This window comes from Mixophyes fleayi, chromosome 1, assembly GCF_038048845.1.
Source record: "Mixophyes fleayi isolate aMixFle1 chromosome 1, aMixFle1.hap1, whole genome shotgun sequence".
Lineage (NCBI taxonomy): Eukaryota > Metazoa > Chordata > Amphibia > Anura > Limnodynastidae > Mixophyes > Mixophyes fleayi.
The window spans coordinates 267,863,968-267,889,105 of record NC_134402.1 but is presented as its reverse complement, the minus strand read 5'-3'; the positions used below and the strand labels follow the sequence as shown (position 1 = coordinate 267,889,105).

At 39.9% G+C, this 25,138-nt stretch overlaps 1 protein-coding gene across 1 annotated transcript in view; it reads left to right on the top strand.

Moving 5' to 3' along the window:
- The window catches only part of SH3GL2 (SH3 domain containing GRB2 like 2, endophilin A1), a 125,844-nt gene that overhangs the window by 74,443 nt on the left and 26,263 nt on the right, over positions 1–25,138 (top strand). Inside the window, exons 2-5 of the mRNA XM_075210867.1 lie at positions 7,321–7,389; positions 15,881–15,953; positions 16,328–16,471; positions 25,023–25,138. The exon at positions 25,023–25,138 is cut by the window's right edge and continues 18 nt beyond it. Of these exons, the coding sequence (XP_075066968.1) occupies positions 7,321–7,389; positions 15,881–15,953; positions 16,328–16,471; positions 25,023–25,138 (402 nt within the window). The remainder of the gene's footprint in view (positions 1–7,320; positions 7,390–15,880; positions 15,954–16,327; positions 16,472–25,022) is intronic.

Sequence of the window (25,138 nt, the reverse complement as noted above, 5' to 3'; positions counted from 1 at the left end):
TCAAGCTCCTCACTCTTACTTTCAAGGCCCTCTCCAACTCCACTGCTCCCTACGTCTCCAACCTAATCTCCATTCACGCTCCATCCCGCCCTCTGCGTTTGGCTAACGACCGCCGCCTCTCTTCCCCCCTGGTTACCTCCTCCCATGCTCGCATCCAAGACTTCTCCCGCGCTGCCCCTCTCCACTGGAACCAGCTCCCCCGCTCCATCAGAACTTCCCCCAATTTGTCCAGCTTCAAACGGGCCTTGGAAACCCACCTTTTCCTTTAAGCCCTCCAGTCCCCCACCTAATTCACCTCCTCCCGGTGTCCCCCTACCCCCCTCCCACTCCTGCCCTCCCTCCTGTCCCCCTCTTACCTCCCTCCTTCTCTTTCTCCTCTCCCCTCCTCTCCGTCTCAGCCTCCGTTCTCCCCATTCCCTCCTCCTACCATTGCGTCTCTGTCTGTCCTACCCTCCCCTTAGATTGTACGCTCCTTCGAGCAGGGCCTCCTCTCCTTCTGTTCTCCGCCACCTTAACTCTGCTCTCCAGCTCCTTGTCTCTTCCGTGAGGTCCTCCTGCCCTTCTACCCCCTTCTCTACCCCACTGGGGGCTCTCACCTCTCATCTAGCTGTACATCGAGCTTCTGAGTTACTGTGCTTTTTGTTAACTGTACCGTGCTGTCTCACCCTGTATCGTGTTTCTGTCTGTCCCTGTACGGCGCTACGGATACCTAGTGGCGCCCTGTAAATAAAAACTAATAATAATAATCATAATAGTGTGTGGATGAAGGAGGGCACAGTGTGATGATTTTTGTACATGTTGTTGTTTTATTTTGTTTGATCTTATTCCTCTTAATAGCTGTAAATTATTCTTTGACAGAAATATAATTGAAAAAAATATATAAAAATATTAGTTTCCCTTGGATTTATGTATATTATTTTTGCAAACAACTTACTAAGTATTTCTGTCCTGACCTAAATACTTATTACATTATTTTGACTCAAATATTTCAAAAACAGGACTGTTCGGTAATTATTTTGGAGGGGTGCCTTAAAAAAATTATGGAGACTCTAAGGGTGCTGCGAACTGATAAAGTTTGAGAATCACCTGTCTATAAAATACATTTTATATATAAAATGTATTTATATATAAAATCATATACTAGCTAGCTATGTGCCAAATAAAATACTGTTTAATTTGTCTGAGCCCTGTGCCCTACTCAGACAAAGGTAACATATATAAGTCACTCATAAAAGTCGAATTTATGCTACTAATATAGAGATCACTATTCTCTGGTTAACTGCTTAGTTTTATTTGAACTTTTCAAGCGCATGTGTGAATAACTGTATATTAAATAGTTTCTACTATAGTCACTTTAGAATTGGATGTACTACAATTTTTAATGCATAAAATATTCATTTTTATACTGGGCATGTGCACCAAGCATACATTCATATGTAGATTTTTGTGTATCATAGACTTCATTGCCTTAAGCCTAGAGAGGTTACAAGCGTAAGCAGAGCACATTAAAGGCATGTTCAAGTAAGTGCGACATATTTAGATGTGAACAGATCCCCAGATATGCGTTTAGGAAGCTTATCTCATGCAGGTACTGTAGGACAAAGATCCATGATGATGATGATAACTTTCATCAGCACTATGTAGCCACATCTCATTGTCCGTGTGTGTGTTCACCTCTCTAGCTGACACTGCTTAATTCATTAGCATTATGGCTTTATTATAGCAAGTTGTGGCCATCTGTTTACATTACTCATTCGTCATTTCCATTTGGACTACTGCAGGAAAGATTGCCGTTTGAGTTTTAAAGGGGTAAACAAAGGATGTGGAATTGATTACATTTCATATGGGAAATGTTGCTTGTATCATAATAATAATAGTCAAGGCACTATTCTATCTTGTATATACTTCATTACATTATTATATTGTTTACAAATAGGGTAGCATGACTTTACCATTTACTATTAACGTGGCCATGCTGCATCCCTGCACTATAGTTGGGTATTAGTATAGACACTGTACACCTGATATACGTCTGGCGCCAATACTGCTGTTTTAGAATCTAACACATCTTATGATACATCAGACATACACACAGGTATGCTTTTTTTGATTGTGTCTTTTTCTGCCTACGGTCTTGCTCAAACGCATCCAACTAAAGGAGGCCTAGTAAGCCCTTCTGTTCTGTAGTAAATACCACCATTGTTTATTCCAACAAAATTTTGGTTCATAAAGTATAAATATACAATTTTCTTTATATATGCTAATTTCTATTATACTTTTCATATCCTATAAATTGACACATTGAAAGTTTATGCAGTTGTCATATGCGGTGGTGTTAATTTACAATCTATGTTGTGCTTTGATAACATAAATTATCTGATGGCGGGACATCAAAATGGGAAAAAAAAGAGCGGACAAATATTTCCAGTAAATACGCAGACTAAGTATATTGATTTATAGAGAGGCTAAATACTACAGTATTCTCAATGATTACTAATGCACTACTAAATTCTAAAAGCATTTGTATGTATGTGTCATATGCCTCAACCCCTCCTCTTGTATAGAGTCAACGTTTTCATTTTTATTAAAGCAATATACAATAATTATGTAAAAATAAACTATACAATGCATGACCTATGAATAATTAAACTTGTCAAATATTGAATCAACATTATTGTAGTGTTCTGATACTAACCAGCACACTTAGAGCAGCCATTTTGCTTAGCTGCAGATCTCGAATGAAATTAGGCATAGCCTGACTTGCTGGTTATGGTGTGTTTGACTAGGACATGACCACCCTACAGTATATAATCCTCATCTCCTGCCAGGGGCGAAACCTATTGATGCTGGTCCACCCTTCTGCAGACTTTACTCTTCTGAACATGCGTGGGGGCCATCACTTTTAAGCATCAAAAAGGTTCAAAAGAGCTATCCAGGTGCTTCATAAAGGTGGATCTGCATTGCCAAGTGCACTTCACTTCCACGTTCAGTATTGGCCTCATCTCCTGCAGTGGCCATATTTGGGAAGACAAAAGAGGATACCTTGTTTCACACATGGTGCACAAAATAGGCCAGGTCCCTTTTATTCATGTCACACCAAGACACTGGTAATTAAGACAGCTCAGTGGGATTTTTACAAAAACATTGTTACTTTCAATAACTAACTTAAGTAATTGAGCTTTTCCGGGAAAACTAAGATATGTTTGCTTAAAGCAGATGTCCACTACTCAAGTAAATCCCATTTGATTTCTAGTATTCAATGGAGAGCTCTATCTGATTAGTATATAATACAGAGTCTACACTGATGCCAAAACTACAATGCGTAATTTCATACACAACAGTAGCAAGATGCCAATTAATATACTCACAATTAATAAGGCCAATAACATACCTTGCCGTAGTATTAATATGCCCGGCAATACACAGCTGTTCCTGCTGTGGCCAGTAGTACCCCTCCTCTGTTTTATTACCTCCCCTGGCTGCCTGAAGCTCTCTCTGGCAATTACTCTGTAGCCAGATATGCTGCTACTATTAAGCGAAAATAAATGTCACTCATCTAGTGTTTGTAATGGTCCCGCAGCATCCCAAAAAGGAGTTCCGGCTAAAGGAAAAGCAGCTTGCAGCTTCTTTCATATGAAGCTACTTGGTGCTTCTCCTCCATGTCAGTGTTACGCTGGGAGTGTGGCTTTTGGCTATGATGTCATAGCCAAACTTGACACTCCATGTATGAAGGAGGAAGGGCCTCTCTGTAGCTGTTATCAGTTATTATAGGAAGCAGCCTCTGATTTCTATTAGTTACTATTCTAGCAGCCATAGACTGATCACTAGAGGGAGCTTTAGACAGTTGTAAAAGATAAGTAATTTATTGCAGCCCTGACCACCAGAGACAACTCATATGCTACTCAAAAAAGAGGATAGATCCAAGGCTTACCAGACGGATGGTAACCCTAGACTGAGATATCTTCAGTTTTGATGTGTGCGGGATAGGACAACTTGTCATCCATCAGATTATCAGAATATTTACAGCGGCACATTGCATTACAGGAGATGAGTGGGAGGCAGTGACTCTTCGTGGGATGCAAGTTAGTGTTAGACAATTAAACTTGCAGGGTTCTGCAACAACACAGAGTACTGGTGTTAGGCCCCTGTCAAACAGGTGTGAAACAATTAACACTACCTCCTTATATTGTTTATCATATCAACTTACTACAGTGTGTCCATACTACTTGATGAATGGATAGGGAAGTAACATATTATTATATATAGTGTGTGTGTGTGTGTGTGTGTGTTTACACATTTGCACGTGGATAGATTTTAAACTTTCACTGCATTATATTTCTCAGAGAATAACAGGTAGCTAAATTGAAATCAATGGTACATATGAAAGCATCTTTATCAGTGACACCTTATGGCCTTCTGATGAGGCGAACATAAAGTGATGTCTGAAAAAGATGCAAATCACCCATGATTTTAACATACGATCTTACATTTCATAAGCGAGATTCTACAGAGATACACTCAGCTGTTTTTTTTGAGAGCTTATTTGAACATGGCAGCAGTAAAATATTTTTTAAGAATTTAATAAAATTAGTATGAAATAAAAAAAACATGTTTATGGACACAGATTGATAAATAAGCTACTAAAACAGTGATAACCAAACAGCATGTCACTGTAACAGGCAATTGTTCGTTTCTGTGTTCTACTGTGAAAAGTCCCACAAAGAGTTGAGAATGTGCAATGGGGGCGATGTGTGAGCTGTAATGATTTCATGTCTATTTCCTAATGGTTATTATTTTGTTTTTAAGAATACTTTTACGCACAAATTAATTATGTGGAATATGTCAGCAGATGTATCACAGCTTTATAAATGTTTGGAACCAATGAATTAAAATATCCAAGCCTGCTTCTGTAAATTGAGTGCCATCTTCTGCTAGGAGAGTCTAACCTACAAAATAGAAAAATGACTATGGATGTGTAAAGAAGAGCTCCCTCTAGTGAAATATGGCAATAATACAAGACATAATATAACATTAAATCTATAATATCAAATGCATTTAAGAAAGAAATAATACAATGAAAAATGTTTACTAACGGGGGACACATAAGCAGATTATATAAAACAGCCATATATATGTGTATTTATCAGCAAATACATATGAATAGCATAAAGTGCAGAACGCAATGCTTTTTTATGTGCACAAGTACGCCCACTTCTTAGTCATTGGAATTGATAAATGGCTTCAATCATTCAATCTTTCCACAGTGCGAGCTTTCAGGTGTATGCACAAAGAGCGGATACAAGTCTCAACCCGCCCCCTTTTATTAATTTTAATTTCAGTAGTGCTGCCTGGTTTAGCTTCATCGATGGCAAGTTAATCATGAGTGAGAGGACATCAGAACTGTCTTGTTTTATGAGTATGGGCCTAATATGTAGGGCAGCGCTTCTGCATCACAACACTGGGGTCGTAAGTTCGATTCCCGACAATGGCCTTAACTGTCTGGAGTTCGTATCTTCTCCCTGTGTTTGCGTGTGTTTTCTCCGGGTGCTGCGGTTTCCTCCCACACTCTAAAAAACATACTAGTAGGTTAAACTGGCTGCTATCAAATTGACACTAGTATCTCTCTCTGGCTGTGTGTGCGTATGTTAGGAAATTTAGACTGTAAGCTCCAATGGAGCAGGGACTGGTGTGAATTTGTTCTCTGTACAGCGCTGCGGAATTAGTGGTGCTATATAAATAGCTGATGATGATAAAGCTGAACACTATTTACATTAAAATTATCTCTGTGTTTATTAAAGCAAGCAGAAAAAAGTATTTAAAAATATTTAATCCCATGAAATCAAAATGTACAAACATGTTTTATGAATTGGAAAGAACACACACAATCAGTGTATTGATCTGATTATTCACCATAATTATAGCATATTTTCAAACTGCAGCTAAACAATTAAATAATAAACTGTAACTTCCTGTTCCTCTCAATTTTTGCTTTACTTTTACCTATTACAATTTTGAGCAGCTTGGTGTGTGTTAAAATGAGAATTCTAAAATGAACATTATCTACAGCACGCAGTAATTTCCCTGTAATCTACACCTAACCATTAGAATTTTTTAGAAGATCTCAACATCTAAAACTGGTGATATACTCATAGGTGGCTGAATTGGATAAAATCCAGCTGTTTGATACTATGTGGCCTGAGTGGGGCCTGTTGGTGTGTTGAGAGGTGACGGAACACGTCATCTTCTAATTGTATCTAACAACATGTGTTATTCAGGCCACAACTGTAGGACAACTGTTCAGTTATCATCTGAAATATTGCAGCAGGTATAACATCAGTATTATTATAGTATGTTTTTGCCTGTTTTATATAGTATGTATATATGTACAAGTTTATTTCTGAAGCACCACTGGGTAAATAACATTTATAGAAATTGTAAGCTATATGTAAAGCATAACAATGCAGTAGCAAAATCAAAATGCTACGAGAACTAACAAAAAAAAAGAGAAGGAAGATGACCTTGTCCAAAGAGCTTGCAGTTTAATTCAATGTTTTAATATGGATTGATCTGAAGAACACATTGTTAATAGAGGTCAAATGTTTACCAAATATACTTTTTTTTGTATTTGCCATAAAATTGGTGTGATTATTATTGTTTAAATTTCAAGAGCATCCAGCATGGAAGTCACTCTTTTACCCTACAACCATGTGTATGCGAATAAATTCTAGATTTGTGGCGTGTTATGCCAGATTTGTGACCTATCATTAGGATCATATGTATTGTGAGGCACGGTAGACTGGTGGCTCAGTGTAGCAGTGTATACTAGTAACTTCGAAATTTGTATTCACATTTAGTCAGCTAACAGGAACCTAGCACCAGGATAAAATAACTGTGGGGATAACCTGTGGAACATTATTTAACTGAGAAGAGAATGAATCATGCTTTGTGTCAGGACTAGTTATGGCTAGAGAATGTTCTCTGCTAAAAAGGTGATTAGTGAGTAGTTAAGTGTCACAAAGGTTATGAGCAAACAGCCTTCAGTGGTGGTCATCTTTGACCAGATTACCATATACAATTAAAAAAATCGTTATGAAAAGGAATTCATTCTGTAAAGAAAGAAAGGAGACAGCTGTTTGAATGTAATTTAATTTGAATCTTGCCCTTCCTCTGGGAATTTAGCAAGTGGAAGTGATTGCACCAGCTGAGAGGTTGCAAACTTCATTGTGTTAATAGCTCATTTTGACAAGTCATCTCTTGAGGGAGGGACACTACTACAGTCTGTGTGAATTGTATTGATTTGTCATTTTGATTTTATTACAGAAAGTGAGTGAGAAGGTTGGAGGGGCTGAAGGCACCAAGCTAGATGAGGATTTTAAAGAAATGGAGAGGGTAAGTATAATGCTCTTTCCTATCCATCTATCTCTTTCCATCAGCCTGTCTTTCCTATTGTACTCAACCTTTCACTCTTTACATATGTACGTACAGATGATTAAACCTTTCCATCTTCAATCAATTGTTGACATCTGAGCTCAAGACAAGGTTTTAGTATATTTAATCACATGTTTGTTTGTTTCTTTTTTTTAGCAAAGTAGAGGCACTTGTTAATTACATGGGTGCCTCTGTAACTCACCAGAGCTGCAGGACTTCCACTCTGTTTATAACCGTCTGGCTTAAGTCCGTGTGTATATCACTATCACACCAGCCAGGCAGCAGGAGATTTCAACTCCGCTTTTTTAATGTATAATTCAGCAGCGCCTCTTCTCGTTAGCAAGTACCAAAACTGTTGCCATCTCAAAGAGTTAGCCCAAGAACCTCACAACAGTAGTGCCAAGAGGGACAGAAAAGTACCTGATCCCAGCGTGTTTCATCATATTGTGATAGCTGTATATACTTCCAAATAGCATAGTAGATTTCTCTGGCCACACTGAAGAAGGCCCTGCCTAAATGGTGGGTTTTTTTTATTTATTTTTTTATAACTCAAATTTGATTCAATCAACCTGGGTGACAGCCAGCATATGAAGAGATAGCAGGAACATAATAAAAAAAAAAGGCAATCACTGTCACAGTACATGTTAGTAATTGCTGTTCATAGCAACATGTAGCATAAAAGTGGAGAACTGTATTGACACAGGCAATATCCTTATTATTAGAAAGGGTAATGGGTGGAAAGGGGTGGGTGGACGGGAGGGAGTTGTCTGTGCTAGTGAGATAATACAGGTCAGTGTCTCAGACCTCAGAAGGAGTAGATTTATCTGTAGGACTATTATACGCAGAAGTATCTGGTACGAACGAGTCAACCTATAGGAGGTGAAGTATTGGGGGCATCAGTGGTGTAACCAGGAGGCCCAGATTTGGTAAAACTTATTGTCTTTATCCCGTAGGTGGAAAGTGATTTTTTTTTTCCATGCTAGCAGTGAACCAGACATAGGATTTTAGAGAAGAGACGCAGGGAGGCTATGCGCTTTTCCAGGATTTGGCTATCGGGCACCTAGCGGACGCCAGAAAGTGCGAAGCCAATTTTGCAGAGGGGACATCAGCGTCTTGTATAGGGTAGCAAAGGAGGAAGGACCAAGGATCCTTCTGGATAGGGAATTGAAGAAGGGAGGAAAGGAGGGTAGCTACTTTATCCCAGAAGGAGGAAATGACAGGGCAAGACCACCAGAGGGTACCTCTATGTCCGCATTCCCGCCAACAGGCAGGGGAGGCAGTTGGGTACATTTTAGCTAGTCTGTCAGGCGTAAGATACCACCTGTAGAGAATCTTATATGCATTCTCTTTAATTAAAGTGGAGATGGAACTAGAAGCTACATTTGATCTGATGGTCTCCCAGCAGTGCTCCTCCGGGGGGGACGGGGGGACCCAAATCCCTCACCCACTCTCTCTCGTGGCTACTCCCGGAGATCAGCAATTTGTCTAGAAGTGAATTATAGATTGAAGAAATCATGCCTCTCTGAAGCGGTGAGGAAAGACAGAGAGTCTCAAAGGAGGAGATCAATGGAGGTGAATTGCCCGACAGGAGAGCGAGGATAAAATGTCTGATTTGTAAGTATTGGCAGAATGGCGGGTTTAGTTCAGGAAATTTGGAGCGGAGAGCAACAAAGGTTATAAATCCTCCTTGATCTAAAAGGTCACGAGCAAATCGGATACCCGCGGCGGTCCATGTTGGAGAGAAGTACCGAAGTCTGCCGGGAGGGAAGGCAGGGTTGTGCCATAAGGGCATGATATTCAAAGAAGTTGAAGAAACAGAGAGATGGCTTTTGCAGGTCTCCCAGTTCCGGGCGGCAAATGGTAAGGTAGGGAATCGCTTGATCTGTGCAAGCCTAGATTGTTTAGGTGGGCCCCAGATACTAGCTAGGTCTGGTAGGGAGAGGTAAGCTGCTTTTATATCCTCCCATGCGTGGGAGGGCGGAGGTGCAAAGGAGGTGACAATAGAACTGAGATGGGCTGCCCCGTAATAAACCTTCAGATCCGAAAACACCCTACCTCCGCAATTTGTAGGTTTCTTAAACTGGGCTAGTCGGACCCTGGGAGTCCTACCCCGCCAGACAAATTTAACTAAGTGTCGATACATAGCAATCAATTCAGAGATGGGGACCCTAACGGAGAGTGTCTGGAATGGATAAAGGAGTGGAGGGAGAATAGACATTATAACGGCAATGATCATGCCCAGCCACGAGATAATTAGGGGCCTCCAGGAGAAAATATCACATTTAAGTTTGAGGAAGAGAGCCGGGTAATTCTCCTGTTAGAGGGACTCATAGGTGGTGGTGATGTAGATCCCCAGGTACTTTAACTTTTTCTTTTGCCACCTAAAGTGAAATTGGGAGGTGATGTCATGACAATCACGGGGAGGGAGGTTAAGTAAAAGTGCCTCGGATTTAGTGATATTAATTTTGTAGCCGGAGAGATCTCCGTAATGGGGCATGATAGAAAATATGTTGGGCAGGGATATTCTTGGCTGCAAAAGGGTCAAAAGCACATCATCGGCAAAAAGAGAAATCTTGCTCCCCAGGTCCCCCGTATGTACACCCCTCACATCCGGTGATGCTTGAATCGTGGCCGCCAAGAGTACAATAACAAGGGGAAAAAATAAGGGGGGAAAGGGGACAACCCTGACGTGTACCATTGTTGATCGTTTTGTAGTCCGAAGGTGAGCCATTGACCATAACCCTTGCAGAGGGAGAGGAATATAAGGCTTGCACTCCCACCAGGAAATCTCCAGTCTGGCAAAAAACTTAAATGTATGGGTCATGAACTGCCAGGAGAATCTGTCTAAGGTCTTTTCGGCGTCCAGCGCCAAGATAATCGAGGGGGTTTTCCTAGTATTGAGTATATGGATAAGATCAACGGCTCTCCTCGTAATGTCCCTAGCTTGCCTGCCGGGAATTAAACCCACCTGATCGTAGTGAATTAGGGAGGGGAGTACATAGTTAAGTCGGTTGGCGAGAATTTTGACGTAGAGCTTAACATCATTCTTAAGTAGGGATATCGGCCGGTAGCTAGCGCAATTATGGACATCCTTTCCCTCCTTATAAATCAGGGAGATCCTCGCTTCCAAGGACTCCTTGGACCAAAGGGCTCACTTAAGAATGGAATTAAAGAGGGTGCACAAACGGGGAACTAACTGGACCGCAAATCTCTTATAATAAGCCGCCGAGAACCCATTAGGCCCAGATGCCTTACCAGTTTTTTGTGCCTTTACCACCTGCTCAACTTCTTCTGAGGTAATACACTCACCAAGACTGGTAGCTGCCTGAAGCGATAATTTAGGGAGATGGGCTTTTGCCAAAAATTCCTCTATACAATCTTTTTGCTTCTGGCGGGCAGCATCGTTAAAAGGTTGTGGAAGGTTGTATAGTTTTAGATAGTATTTTTAGATTGATGTTTTGATGTGGAGAAGAACAGCTGCCTGAAGTTGACGTTCAAGGTTTTGGTGATAAAGGTGACCCTTGTCTAGGTGGATGGCAGTGATTCCTCCAGCACCTTCAATCTTAACAAGAAACAGCTGGACAGCAAGGACAGATCAGCAAAGTAAAGCTTTGACCACAACCAAGAGTCCTAAAAAATGACAAGAAGCCAGTATCTGTTTTCAAATCTCCTGCTGAAACAGTGGTTCAAGTGGAAGCAGCGTTTTGCTCATGAGTTACACTGGAGCCCATATAAGTACCACAGAAGAATGTAAAAACTAGTTGTTTTTGTTTTTTCTAACTAATATTCTCATGTCTTATGTTTACAGTCTGTGTGCCACATCTTAAAAGCACCTTATAGAGCGTTTTACTATGACTTTTTTTTTTATGAGTTGTATTTCAAAAAGTATGTAACTTGTTCATAACTGAATTCATAGAGAAAGCTTTTCATTCTTAGTAACTTACATAGCAATTTAAAATAAATTCAAGTTTATTTATTGGGGCACATAGGGATAAGAGTAATGATGGCCTAGAGAACACCCTTCACATTTTTTGTGGACACCTTCAGGTACTAATCTCATGAAGGAGTGATGTCATGTGCCAGGCACTATGTTTATTTACATGGGAAGTACTACTGCTTCCTTTTCCTAAAACTGCTACCCAATTTGATTGCACTGTAAAATAAGAAGCCAATCGGTGCATTGGCTGATCTCTGTGACTGTGCAAAAGTATGGGGGTCCAAACTACTGCTATATGTCACACATCCTTGGAAACTAAGTCTTTTGGTAATAGTATTCTGGGATCTGGGTTCCACTTCCTTAGTTAAATTATTGAGTCGCCCACACATTACTGGGGAGGGACCCTAACCAAAGTACTATTTTAAGAAGGGAAACAGGTTAAAATGTCTATATTTTGAAGAGAAAAACTCCTTAGTCACTGATGCCTGTGTGTTGTCAGAGAGAAATTCAATAGCAGCCACATCCTCCCCCTGGTTTTGATATATATGAACACTAGTTATGCGCCGCTGAAAGAAAGATAATGAAGAAAATTGTGCCTTTTACAGTTTTACATGTAATAATGAAACCACAAAGGATTGCTGTGAAGTTAGTGATATAATTGGTAACTTAATTATGGAGCACAAAGAAAATTACAAATAGACAGCAGAGAGGAAATGTGTGAAACTGTGCTTTAATAGTTTGCTGTGAGCAACCCCGAGATGTGTAATTCTTTATTTCATAACCCAGGAATATAATTATCCACACAACAAAGTGGGTTCTACAATTATGGTTCGCACTACTTTCACTTATGTTGTGACATACACAATGCAGGTGCATCACAATGACCTTTTCTCACTGCACTACATGTGGTATTTTGGAGCCCAAAGTCACTGTAATTCTGTCTTGTACTATGTCATTAACACTCCCGCTGTCTCTCTCTTATACTTCTGACAGGAAAAATACAATCCACTGCAGATACAATAATGGTGAATTTCTCTCCATCTTTATAAAAAGATGTGTTTGCTAGTATCTACATTGACATTTGAATGGATCATATTTGTTAGAGATTTTTACTAACTGTAGCTCACTTTGGCAATTAAGACACATGCTAAACCCCTTTTCTTTTTTTTTCAATGCATTTGGCTAATGTAAATATTCATTACACATACTAATATCTTATTTATGTGTAATAAATAATCCGCTCACAATACATTAGTTTGGGTGTGGCCTAGTGGCATCAACATCGTTTATTTCTATGATGCCACAGATTACGTAGCGCCTGACTTAATCATACAGATATGACGAACATGGAAACAGTGTGCAAATTAATACAATAAGACATGACAGGAACAAACAAGGATGGCAGATAGTAGACCAACACAAGACATAGGATAAAGAGCCCTGCCAATGAGAACTTCTATAGGGACGGAGCAAAGAGACTGTAGGAAGGAAAAGGGCATTAAGCAGGACTTGATTAAGGGTTTAGACCGCCCTAGGCTAAAGGCTAATATGCTTGTAGCGCCCCCACGCTATCCACACCAGACTAATACACAATAGGCAAAACAAACTGGTCCTTAAATTAAAATCCTTCACCACCACCAATATTTATGTTCCTATTTGACCACAAAGTAATGAAAAAACATATTTGACTTAAATGAAAATACAATTTGTATCAGCAATTAATAAATTAATCAGTAAATTTAGACATTGTGACAGATTTAAGTGCTTATTTTTTCTTATTGCCAGTAATAGTAAGTAGATAGTAAGTAAGTAAATAGTAAGTAGAAGCATAGGATAAGGGTAGAAAATAAAAAAAAAATCTAGTTGTCAAACTGCCTCCAGTGTCCTTAGCTGATCTCCTTGTAGACAAATGAGGTACATGCACTCCTTACTCTACCTTACCATGATGGCTGAGAGTGCTTGGTAGTTAAGGGGAGCTTTTTCCTCTCCTGTTTCTATGCCAGTGATGTGCTGGGTGGGTTGTGTGGTTTTCTTCCTCCCCTGAGGGCACCAAGTAGCAGGAGGTGACTGGAAACATGAGGCTGATGCATGTATATTTTAGTCATCAATGGTGCAGAGGCCTGGGTGGTGCATAGGTTTGCATCAATCCTGGATATGAGGCTCTATATCAGCAAAAGGAGCCTTGAACTGATTAATCACCAAAGTGAAGCAAGAGAGGTTCTCACTGCTGCTGACAGGTAGAATACAATCATTGAGGACAGTGCCGGTGGCTCCTCGTCAGGTGAGGGTCCGAAAAGAGGCTACTGTGTCCAAATGAAGCATGCAACAGTTAGCTAAGCAGGAGTGACAGAGGGAGTAATTAGTAACTGGGAGCATGAATAATAAAATTGTGTTGGTAAATCGTGGTGAAGAAAGAAAATAAGCACATGTGAGAGGTAAGTAGCAAGTGTAGTTTGAATGTGAGAACACAAACATCAGCAAAAGTAAGAGGTACAAAATTATAGTGAGAAAACAGTTGTGAGAAGCACGGGTTGCAAACAGTTTAGAAGGAATTGTCAAAGCAGTGGTTTTAGCAGGTGCATGACTTGAAGGGTAACAGGAACTCACAGGGAGTGATGGATGTTGTCCTCCTGTAGCAGCGTTTTCAGGTGAAGTTTCCCCTCCTCGTTCCCTCCAGCTGAACTCCTGTGTAACTCTTATTATGCTATATAAATCTGTATACACACGTGTAACAAACCAGACTGTACGCAAAAACACTGGCTAAATAGCATAACATATCTTAGCTTATACAGATTGAATAACTATGGTAACAGTCATGTGATCAATGACTAGCGTTAACCCCCCCTAACCTCTTACTACAAAGACAGGAAATAGTTACTGGTATACTTACTTTTATAAATTAACACACAAAAATACAATGATAAATGTAGGTCGGGCTGGCGCTTCTGCTACACAAAATGATTAAATGAACATGTGTGTAACACTACTACAAATCTAAAATAACAATCAAAATACAAAGAAGTTTAATCATGAAACAATGGGGAATTGAAGATAAAGTCCTTTAAAAGTTTTAACACAGTTCCATGCCCATTTGTGGTTGTGGTCACTGGAAAACAGGTAGGAAACCAGCGTTGTAATCTCAAGTCAGTGCACCACCTCTGTTTTGTAAATATTTGTGGATCTCTCTGGGGCGAAGAATCAGACATCTTCACTTCATATAAATTCATACAGCACTATAATCTCTCCAACTGCTTTCTAATAGTACCAATTAAAACAGATGTCCATTATTAACACTCAACAATCTTCAGAAAGGATACAAACGATTTCCAACTTTCTTTATCTCTCCGTTGTTGGTACATAGAATAAATTCAGATAAAAAGGATCTTGCATGATAACCTTTTTTTTAAATGAATATTAAATACAAATTGCACTTACACAAAAGTACACAAATTAGGCATATCAAACTATATAACTATATATAAGTTGTCTGTTCAGTGGAAGGCCTATCAGATGAAATATGATATAGGAGCTTATAGTCAGCGGAGAGCAAGACCTGGGATACACACATAAAACTCCAGGATTCACAGCAACACCGTGAAAATAAACTCCCCTACCATCCACCAACACTTTTCAACTTGAAAGTCTTCATCAAGGTGATCACCTGATTGGTGTAGAATGGCATGGGACAGGTCTGACATTTGAAGTGTTTTGTGACATCACCTTAAAAATTACCATTTTCTGAAGGATTTAACAAAGAGCAAGCAAAGGGGAATTATAGGCAACTCATTTAGTTTGCTCCTAAATTTACAGGGGAAAAACATTCAACTACATCTAGCATAGGCATCCTGCTACACTAGACACAGCAAAGCCAATTTTTTCAAGGCATGGTGCCTTAAATATGATGATAATTTTTGCTTGTTTTAAAAAGGCTGAAGGCTATAAAAAAACATTACCTGAAAAGAAGTCTTGGCAATCTATATAAACAACGACATTCGAAAAAAAAGGGAGTATCAACTATTTATTATTTACATACTACAAAACAAACTTTGACAGTTTTGTATTCTATTTTATATCATGCAATTATGTACACAACTTTGGCAAAACCATAATGAAAGACAAGAAATCATTTTTCATACTTAAAGAATCGAGATTGTTGCATATAACAAAATACCAATGCCAGTCGGTAGTAATTAGGCGGTAGAATTACTCATTATTTTTGCAGTGTTATAATTGTAGTACTACTTAGGTTATTCCATGCTATCTGCAGACAGAGGAAACAGATAAATGCCAGGTTACAGTGACTAATAAATGTGGGGAGCAAAAAGTGCCACTATGCTTAGAGAGCTAATAAAATAACAATTATGGGTCTCATGCTGTAATTTCAGCCTAACAAGTGTTCAAGTATTGCATGGACCCATAAAATGTGTGCAGTAAGTAGTGTGTTCAAAGTATATACTCTTTATAGTTCAAAACTAAATATAATCTTCTATTTCCTGTTGTTCTCTTTTATTATAGAAAGTCGACGTGACCAGTAGGGCTGTCATGGAAATAATGACCAAGTCAATAGAGTATCTCCAACCTAATCCAGGTGATGATCTTTTAAAAATGTTATAGAGTTGTTTAATGAAAAGTTGAAGAAGAAAAGAAAATGGGAAACGGGTAATAAAAAAAAATATATATATTTTGAGAAGAGAAGGGAGACAAAGGGAATGTCTCTTATCATTTGACAGTGTTATCTGGGCAATATGGGGGCTGTACCAGAAAGGACTAAGTACATGGTAATTATTACTGACAGGAGAAAATGCTTTGACTCATGCCTAATCATTGATCCAGCTATTTTGTGAGCATGGCTTTTTTTTCTTTTTAAAGTTAGTATTATATTTTAGTTTATGCCATGTCGAACACTTCATTTACACAAAACGTGAAAAACAATAACTGTGTTTTTTGTTTTTTTTTATACAGCTTCTCGAGCTAAGCTCAGCATGATTAACACAATGTCAAAGATTCGAGGACAAGAAAAGGGACCCGGGTATCCTCAAGCTGAAGCCTTGCTGGCAGAAGCAATGTTAAAGTTTGGAAGAGAAATTGGAGATGAATCAAACTTTGGTAAATCCTTTTTGTTTTTTCACATATTACATTGTACTGTATATGTTCTGGTGTATGTTCCTTGATCACATGACCTTTCTGTGATATCATGTTTGCCATGGTTTAAATTTAAAACCTGCTAACTTCAATTTTTTCTTTCTGTGTGTAGAGATAGCTAGTGCAGAGATAGCTTCTCCCTGAATACCATTGGTTTAGGTCTTTTAAGCCTGCTAATGTAACATATATTTCAGTGATCGACAAATGTAATGTTTTGATTATTTTTGTATTTTTTAATGGTCATTTTTGATCAGTATTCAGAAACTCCTTTCTATCCTGTAATCAGGGCCGGACTGGCCATCTGGCACTTCTGGCAAATGGGGAGGGGGGGGGAGGAGAGTTAGAGAGGGCACGGTCCAGGAACTGGGCACCAATTTTTAAAAAGTGAAGGAGCTGGCGTTACGGTGCCAATTACATGGCAGGGTGGAACTATATGCTGCTGAGGACCGCCTGCAGTGTCTGAAGGAGGAAGCCTGGAGCATACAACAGGTAAGGTAACTTAAAAAAAAAGGACTGTAATATACTGCACAAAAACCATCTGGAAATGGCATTCTTTTTATATATGAGCAAACACTAAGGAATAGAATTAACTGATTAGCTAATTTTTATAATTGTTATTTAGCACTGAACTATTGAGATATTGAACTATACAGTTATATCTATTTTGCTTTACTTTATAAGTCAGAATAAACTTGTTATTGATATTAATTATTATGAAGTTATTGGTCTCCAGTATTTAAAGCTGTATATGAGCTGTATAATCCGTCAGGGTTGTTTGTAAGCTGGGGTTAGTGATATTCTTAAAATGTTGGTTTTAGAGCTGCACTACCACCCAGGGTTGCTATATGTATATTTTTGTTTCTGGGGCTCTGCCAGTTCTGTAAAACACACTAACTGCTCAAAGCACAGTCAGTCAGGGTGACCGCATAGGTGGCACCAGCAGGACCACCTCCATTCCTCTGCCCAAAGGATTGCACAATGCCATATATAGACAGTGTATACATAAGATGTGCACCCTCTAATCCCACCTCTATACCCTTTGTGTTTGTGTCTCTTTGTCTTCGCATTGTGGGTGTCTGTCCTTTCCTTCGCCCCCTTTATGTGTCTGTCTCTCTTTGCCCCTATTATCACATGTATCTCCTCACCTTTTTCTACCATTTCCCAGTATCTATTCTTCCCCTGTGCAACCATGTCCAATGCCACCTCTCACCCCCGCCTACAAGGCTTCTCTTGTGCTGCTCCCCACTTATGGATTCCTTACTACGCCCAATCCAGCTTTCTCACAGTCTTCAAATCTTTAGACACTCTCTAAAACCTATCTTTTTTTATAGGTGACCTTATCCTCCAAAAACACTATTCACACTAATGCACCCTCACAACTGTCATAATCTCCAATCTGAGCAACACTCGCTCCTCTTGTTCCTTTCTAATGAGCAGGGTCCTCCATACCCTTTGTTTTCAAGTCTTCATTTATTTAGTCTACCTAGTATGTCCCTGTTTTATGAATGTACTATTTTCCCTACTGTATGGCTCTGTGGAGCACTGTGGTGCCTTAGAAATCTACGATAATGAATTATAATATTCATGCCACCTAAATGAACCTGAACCTCAAAATTCTGATTTTAATAATTTTTGATAAGCGACTGAATGGTAAATTTTTTCTACATTGTGTATTAGTTAGTAACTCTCTCTTTTGTGAATTATGATACTATGCTCTTAATTTTAGACCATAGTGCCCTCTGTCTTAAGTGCCCCAGGCCCCCCAAAGCCTTAATCCAACTCTGGGGGGAGCTGTCCATGGACAGTGTGTGGTGACAGCATATGTCATCATATACTGTCCAGCAGCCTGCAGAGCAGGCCTGGAGCCCCAAATCTCACGAGACTAAGAGCTTACCTGGTTACTCTGCAAGGCGTACTTTTTTACTCTGATGTCAGCTGCATAGGTAAGTACAGCAGGCTGGGGGGGTGTCATAATGTGTCTCGGGGGGTTATAATATGTCTTGTGTGGCATGATAATGTGCCTTGGGGGTGGCATGATAATGTGACTGGGTGGTAGCCTGATTTGTCTGTGGGGTGGCATGGTGTGATTTGTCTGGGGGGGTATTGTGGTGTGATGGGTGATGTGGCAGGGGGTAGCGTGATGCAGGATGTGGCGTGATGTGTCTGAGGGGTGACGTTATGTAGCTGGTGATAAATTTAATATTTTATTATAATGTATGTATTTTATACTGTGTGATCTGTGTCATGTACGATGTAAACTTATTGCTCGGTTTTCCATATATACATTTTCCAACAGGTCCCAACATTCCAGGATCTATGCAAGAATCCAGTACCAGGTTGTGAAAGCTGCAATAACCGGTAGGTGAGAGCAACACCATTTTAATACATAATGGGGGAATTCAATTAGCTGCAAAGTGAACATCCGTGAGACACTTTGCGGCTCAAATTTGACAGAAATCACTGTTCATTTTTCCTCTTAAGGAAAAATAAGCAGAGATTTTAACCGTAATTGCCAGCAATGTGGGCTGCGCGATACCCATGTATCACATCACCAGCAATTGAGTCTCCCCCAATTTGTTATGCCACGCCACATTGTTGACCACGCCCCCAACACTATACGACCACACCCCTTCACCGACACAGCTGCGCATCCGTATACATCTCTCTTCCTGTGCACCTGTGGGGGTGGGGGAGGGCAAAATTTCACTGTACCTCAGCCCCAAATTTCTCTTGCCAGTCCTGTGCATACCATTATCTGATACTGGTGCGCTCTATGCTGCAAATAGAGAGTCAAGCTGCACGTAATACATTAATATCTCACGGGACACCATATAACAATGAGCTTTGCAAAATGTACTGTAATTATTATTAATCTGGAACAGAGTTGGGCCTATGGGCTTTAAATGCCAGGGCTGATTTTTAGTCCCAGTCCGGCCCTGCCTGTAATATAGATTCTAAGACCTCATTAAAGGTAATTGCCCTATGTTGGGGATCACATAAAGCAGGTATTTCCATCTGGCACCCACAGTCATATACATCTTCAAGTTCGTAACAAAAAATACTCAATTCTAAGGCGCTGTAACACTAGTAATAAAACATAAAAGTGGATCAGTATCCGCCAAACATGCAGCTGAAAAGAACCTGTGGGTTCTAACTAACAACCAAAAAATACAAAAAAATCAGCGCTGGATGGCCGGAACTAATACACTTAAGACTGAATCCGCAATATTGAAATAAAAAACAATATTTATTTAACAGTAAAATGAAAACAGTGCACTGTTGATATATACCACTTGTACAATAAAAAATATATATGTGTGTGATATATATAATATATATATATAATATATAATATATATATATATATATATATATATATATATATATATATATATATATATACACACATATGATATATCAGTTCAATAAACGCATAGCATTCATAGTATTAAGCAATCAATCTGATGATATCTAATAAAATTCTCCGACATGCAATATTTGATAGAGAAATAGCACAGGATCCGAGTTCTATCTCTTCATGGATATGATTAATGACAAATCGGCATCTAGTTCTCAAAAAGGTGTTGTAAAACATTAAATCTAATAAGCTTTGTGCGTTAGTCCGCAATAGATCTACTAACTTCTAATGGACTAACGCACAAAGCTTATTAGTTTTAATGTTTTACAACATTAAAACTAATGTTGTAAAACAAAGCTCAGTTTTTTTCTTAGAGCCTACGGAGTAAGGCACTTTTAGTCTAGTCTTAGAGGTTTTTTGTGGGTTTTTTTTATAGATAGCTAGGATTTCTCCGTGGCGGTCACGCGGCTACTTCAGGGAGAGGGCCTGAGGCGCTTTAGTGCTGCCCCCCCTGATTGATGTAGGGCTCCAGGGAAAGGGTCACCTGACACTCTGGTAATGTCCAGGACCCAGCCCACTTCCAGAGAGGTGATGCGGGCTGCCACGGGAGTCGCAGCAGCATGCTTCGGTCATCCGTGACTGCTATGGAGGCGGAGCTGCTTGCTGTCCAGGTGCCCAGCCTGTCAGCTGGCATTTGGTGGAGAAGTTGCGGTGCAAACAGGTAGTGAGGCATATTATGCTGGTACGGACCTTTCACTGGAGCGCAGTCCCAACCAGGGTCTGATGTGTGGTTTTTTTCTGCAATTATAAATGTATGTTTTTTTGCTGATTTTGTGCAGACCAGCAAAGATTTAAGTGGGCAAGTTCCAGCATGAGATTTTGGCAAAGTTGTCAAGGTCGGATCCCTGCTTAGAAAGGCAGGTCTTTCGGTTGTCAGACAACACACCTGTCTCTGCTCTGGTGGCTGAGGAGAACCATCCTAACACAGGGGCGTCCTTTCTCGGTGTGGGACTGGACCATGGTAACAACAGATGCCAGCCTGTTGGGGTGGGATGCAGTCACTCTTCACCTCAGATTGCAAGGGACTTGGACGCTGGAGGAAACACAGTTGCCCATAAATGTTCCGGAACTTCGGGCAATTTTCAGTGCTCTAGTTCAGGTACAGTCCTTCCTGGCACGTCGGCCGATCCGAAGACAGTTGGACAATGCTACAGCGATGGCATATATCATCAAGGAGGAACAAGGAGTCCTCTTGCCATGAAGGAAATGTCAAAGATCATGAAATGGGCGGAACATCAGGTTCCTGCAACTTCAGTGGTGTTCATTCCGGGGGTGGACAACTGGGAGGCCGACTACTTAAGTTGGCATGCCCTTCACCCAGGCGAATGGTCCCTCCATCTGGAGGTGTTTTCTCAAACAGTCCTCCAGTGGAGTCGGCCTGAAGTAGACATGATGGCCTCGTGGCACAACCACAGGGTAGAAAGGTATTGTGCCATGTCAAGAGACCCTCCAGCGTTCTTAATGAACGCTATGACGGTATACTGGAACTTCAAGTTGGTGTAGCTTTACCCTCCACGTCCAATGCTGCCACCGATCTTGCACAAAGTGAAGGGTGAAGGGGTTCCAGCGATTCTACTGGCACCAGATTGGCTGAGAAGAGCGTGGTACTCAGATCTTCTATACATGTCGGTCAATCGTCCTTGGCGTCTGCATCTCAGGAAGGATCTTCTCAGTCAAGGTCCATTCGTTCATCAGGACCTAGATCAATTGTCTTTGATGTCTTGGAGGTTCAATCCTTGATTATCAGAAAGAATTTTCGGAGAGTGGTTAAAACCATGATCCAGGCGAGAAAACTGTCATCATCCACCATTTATCACTGCATTTGGAAAGCATATATATGTTGGTGTGAGAAGATCATAGTGCCTACTAATTATTTTTTTTACTCAGGGTGTTGGCTTTTCTGCAAGATGGTCTGGACAAGGGATTGAGGTTGTCGTCCCTTAAGGTCCAGGTAGCGGCGTTGTCTGTGTATTTTCAGAAACGTATCGCTCTGTTACCGGTGGTGCAGACGTTTCTACATGGTGTACAACCGCCTTTTCTTCCGCCAGTGGCTCCGCGGGACCTAAACTTGGTCCTTTTGGCGCTTCAAAAGTCGCCCTTTGATCCTTTTGGAGTGTTTCTTTAAAACTTCTCTTGTAGAAAGTTACCTTTTTGCTGGCCATTGCTTTGGCCAGACGGGTTTCGGAGTTGACAGCCCTGTCATGTTGGGCTCCTCTTATGATTTTCCATGACGATAGTGCGGTGCTTAGAACTAAACCTTCATTTCAACCAAAGATGGTCTTGAAGTTTCACATAAATCAGGATATTATTCTGCCGGTTCTTCCTCAGGATTCGCTGGTGCCTGGTCAGGACTTAGTCTCTTTAGATATGGTCAGAGCTTTGAGGATTTATGTGGACCATACAGCTTCAATTCGAAAGACTGACAGTCTTCTAGTCCTGTATGACGATTACAAGCGTGGCTGGCCGGCCACGAAGCAGATGGTGGCTAGATGAATCACCGCTGCTATCCGGCAGGCATTCATTTTGGAGGGCTCTCCGGTTCCTGAATGTCTGACAGCTCATTCCACAAGGTCGGTTAGCGCCTCTTGGGCGGCACGGCATGGGGTCTCGGCTGAGCAGTTTTGTAGGGCAGCTACTTGGTCTTCTTTTCATACATTCACCAGGTTTTATCATTTCCATGTCTTTGCCTCAAAAGATGCAAGTTTTGGCCATAACGTTATACGTGCCGCTCATTCTGAGCATTCCCACCAATAGGGGCAGCTTTGGAACGTCCCCAAGGTGAGCAGTGTCCAACTTGTGTTCAGAGAAAGATTTTTTGGTAAGTACAAAAATCCTATTTTCTCTCCATTGACTCTCTACACTAGAAGGACATTCTCATCCCTAACAGTGTGAAGAGAAAACTAACTATCATCGTGAGAGGGATTAAAGGTAACGAAAATGCTGAAAGATGATAATTGTCACAGGGTTGTATTTTGTGGACAGGGGAATAAGATTACATAATGTTGCCCACATCTTTGCACAGAACTGTATGAGGTGGTTGTAATTGCTATTATGCCCACCACATACAACCATATACAGATTGAGATTGGCATTAGTCTCTTCAGCTTTAACTGAGGGCTTGCTGTTATGATGTGAATAAGACTGTTAGTGTTGGCAGAGGTGGCTTGTGGCTACTATGCTGAGCAATTAGCTGGTTATGATGCTGTTAATCTGGGCATATGGCTGTAATGTGGTACGTATGATTGGTGGGCACAAGGCTATTATGTAAGCACAAGACTATATGCGAGGGAAATGGGATAATATGTGGTGGGTATTAGGCTGTTAGCTTAGCATAGGGCTTTATGTGGTGGGCACAGTAAAATAGATGTATACTTTTTCACAATATTGCCCGTGCCTTTTACTTTTTAGCCACCCCTTGCTATCCAGTCCTCCTCCATGTAGATTCTAACCCCTGCTCCCTTCCTCCCCTAAAGCAAAGTTGGAGAGTACTGATCTAGAGTAACAGGGTATTTCAATTATGTTGTTACTCATTACAGTAGATCAAGGGTATCAGATGAGTCTTCAGATAACACAATATGTGTTCTGTGAATTCAGAGGATGAATATTTAGAAGGAACCTAAAATAGAATGATATACATAAGTGTGCTAAATATATAATAAGTGTTAAATCTAAGATTATCAACACATAACTATGAGATAAGACTTTCTTTACTGTAGAGAAAAAAGTATCCGCTTAATCAAGTAAATAAGAATGGCAGTTGTATTCAGGTAGCAGATACAGAAATATTCTTCAGCAAACATCCTACTGACAATTTACTCATAAGTTTATTGGAAACAGAAGACAAGCCTGCCAGAATGTATCTAACCTGATGTTAGTGTTTCACCACAGGACATTCTGTTTCATCTGTAGCCTAATAGTTATTTTTTTATTTATTGTCCTATTCATAGATATAGTAATAATAATTCATAAATTTATAACGGGCAGCACGGTTTAGTGTTTAGCACTTCTGCCTCACAGAACTGCAGTGTGAGCAATGTCTTTACAGGCAAAACTTGCCTGTAAAGATATTGACATTTTAAATCTGCCCTGCAAAGTCGCCGAATATCGGCGACTTGCAGAATGCACAGATTGATATATTTACCCCCAGGGCTTAATATTATGCTCAGTGAGAATTATAAATAATTACAAAAAGGAAGCGTGCTAAAAATGGGAAAAAAAAACGAACAATGCATTGCTCCAACCTCAAAGCAAAGGTTAGGACATGGATTATTGCTCTGGATATATTGTATCAATACAGTGCTATATCTGTTATAAACATCAGAAATACACTGAATGTTTGTAATTAATCTTTATGTTCTTTAAACAAGACGTTATTGTACAAAACCTCATTTTTAATATTGTCTACAGTCAAAGAAAATTTACTTTTTTTTTTTTTTCTAAAATAGAGCCCCCACTCTTTGTTGACTAAAGTCTGATTTCCATCCTCGAGAATGAAATCAAAACATGGCTTCCTCCATGCTCTAGGTTAAAATAATGGCAATTAAAAACAAATATTGCTCAAGATGATTCTGTCTTACAAATTGAGACAAGAATGTCAAATAGAGTTGATATGTGAGTTTAAAATCCAGCTTTAGAGTATTCCTAAGCTGCAGCAAGGTTCAGGGGACTTTCCTCACTCCAGCCTACTGTCTATCGGCAAACACTGCTAGCAGGAGATGACTGGGGATGTGATGGATTGTGTGGATTGTAGCAATGTAGTAAAATTGTATTTCTATGTTGTGCTTACTGAACTCCACAAAAAAATGATTTTATTTTGGTTTTGGCTAGAGTTATACTAATACAGAATGCCAGTAATCGTACAAAGTAGTGTGTATTTTGATTTTAAATCAATTTTCACAATTTAATGTAATTTGGGTTATGTAAAAAAATGAAATTCTGAAGATTAAAAATTGCACTGGAGAAAAGTTATTATGCAGCAACAAGAAGAGACAAACATGTGGATACCTTAGATACCAACATATGGACTTGTCTCAGACATACATTTTATCTATTTTAGTATGAGCATTAATAATTTAAAAATACTTTTTTTACTTTTAGGGCCAGCACTCGTTGATGTAGGAGAGTCTATGAGAGAGCTATCTGATATCAAAGACTCCTTAGACATTGATGTGAAGCAAAACTTTGTAGATCCACTACAAAATCTGCACGACAAA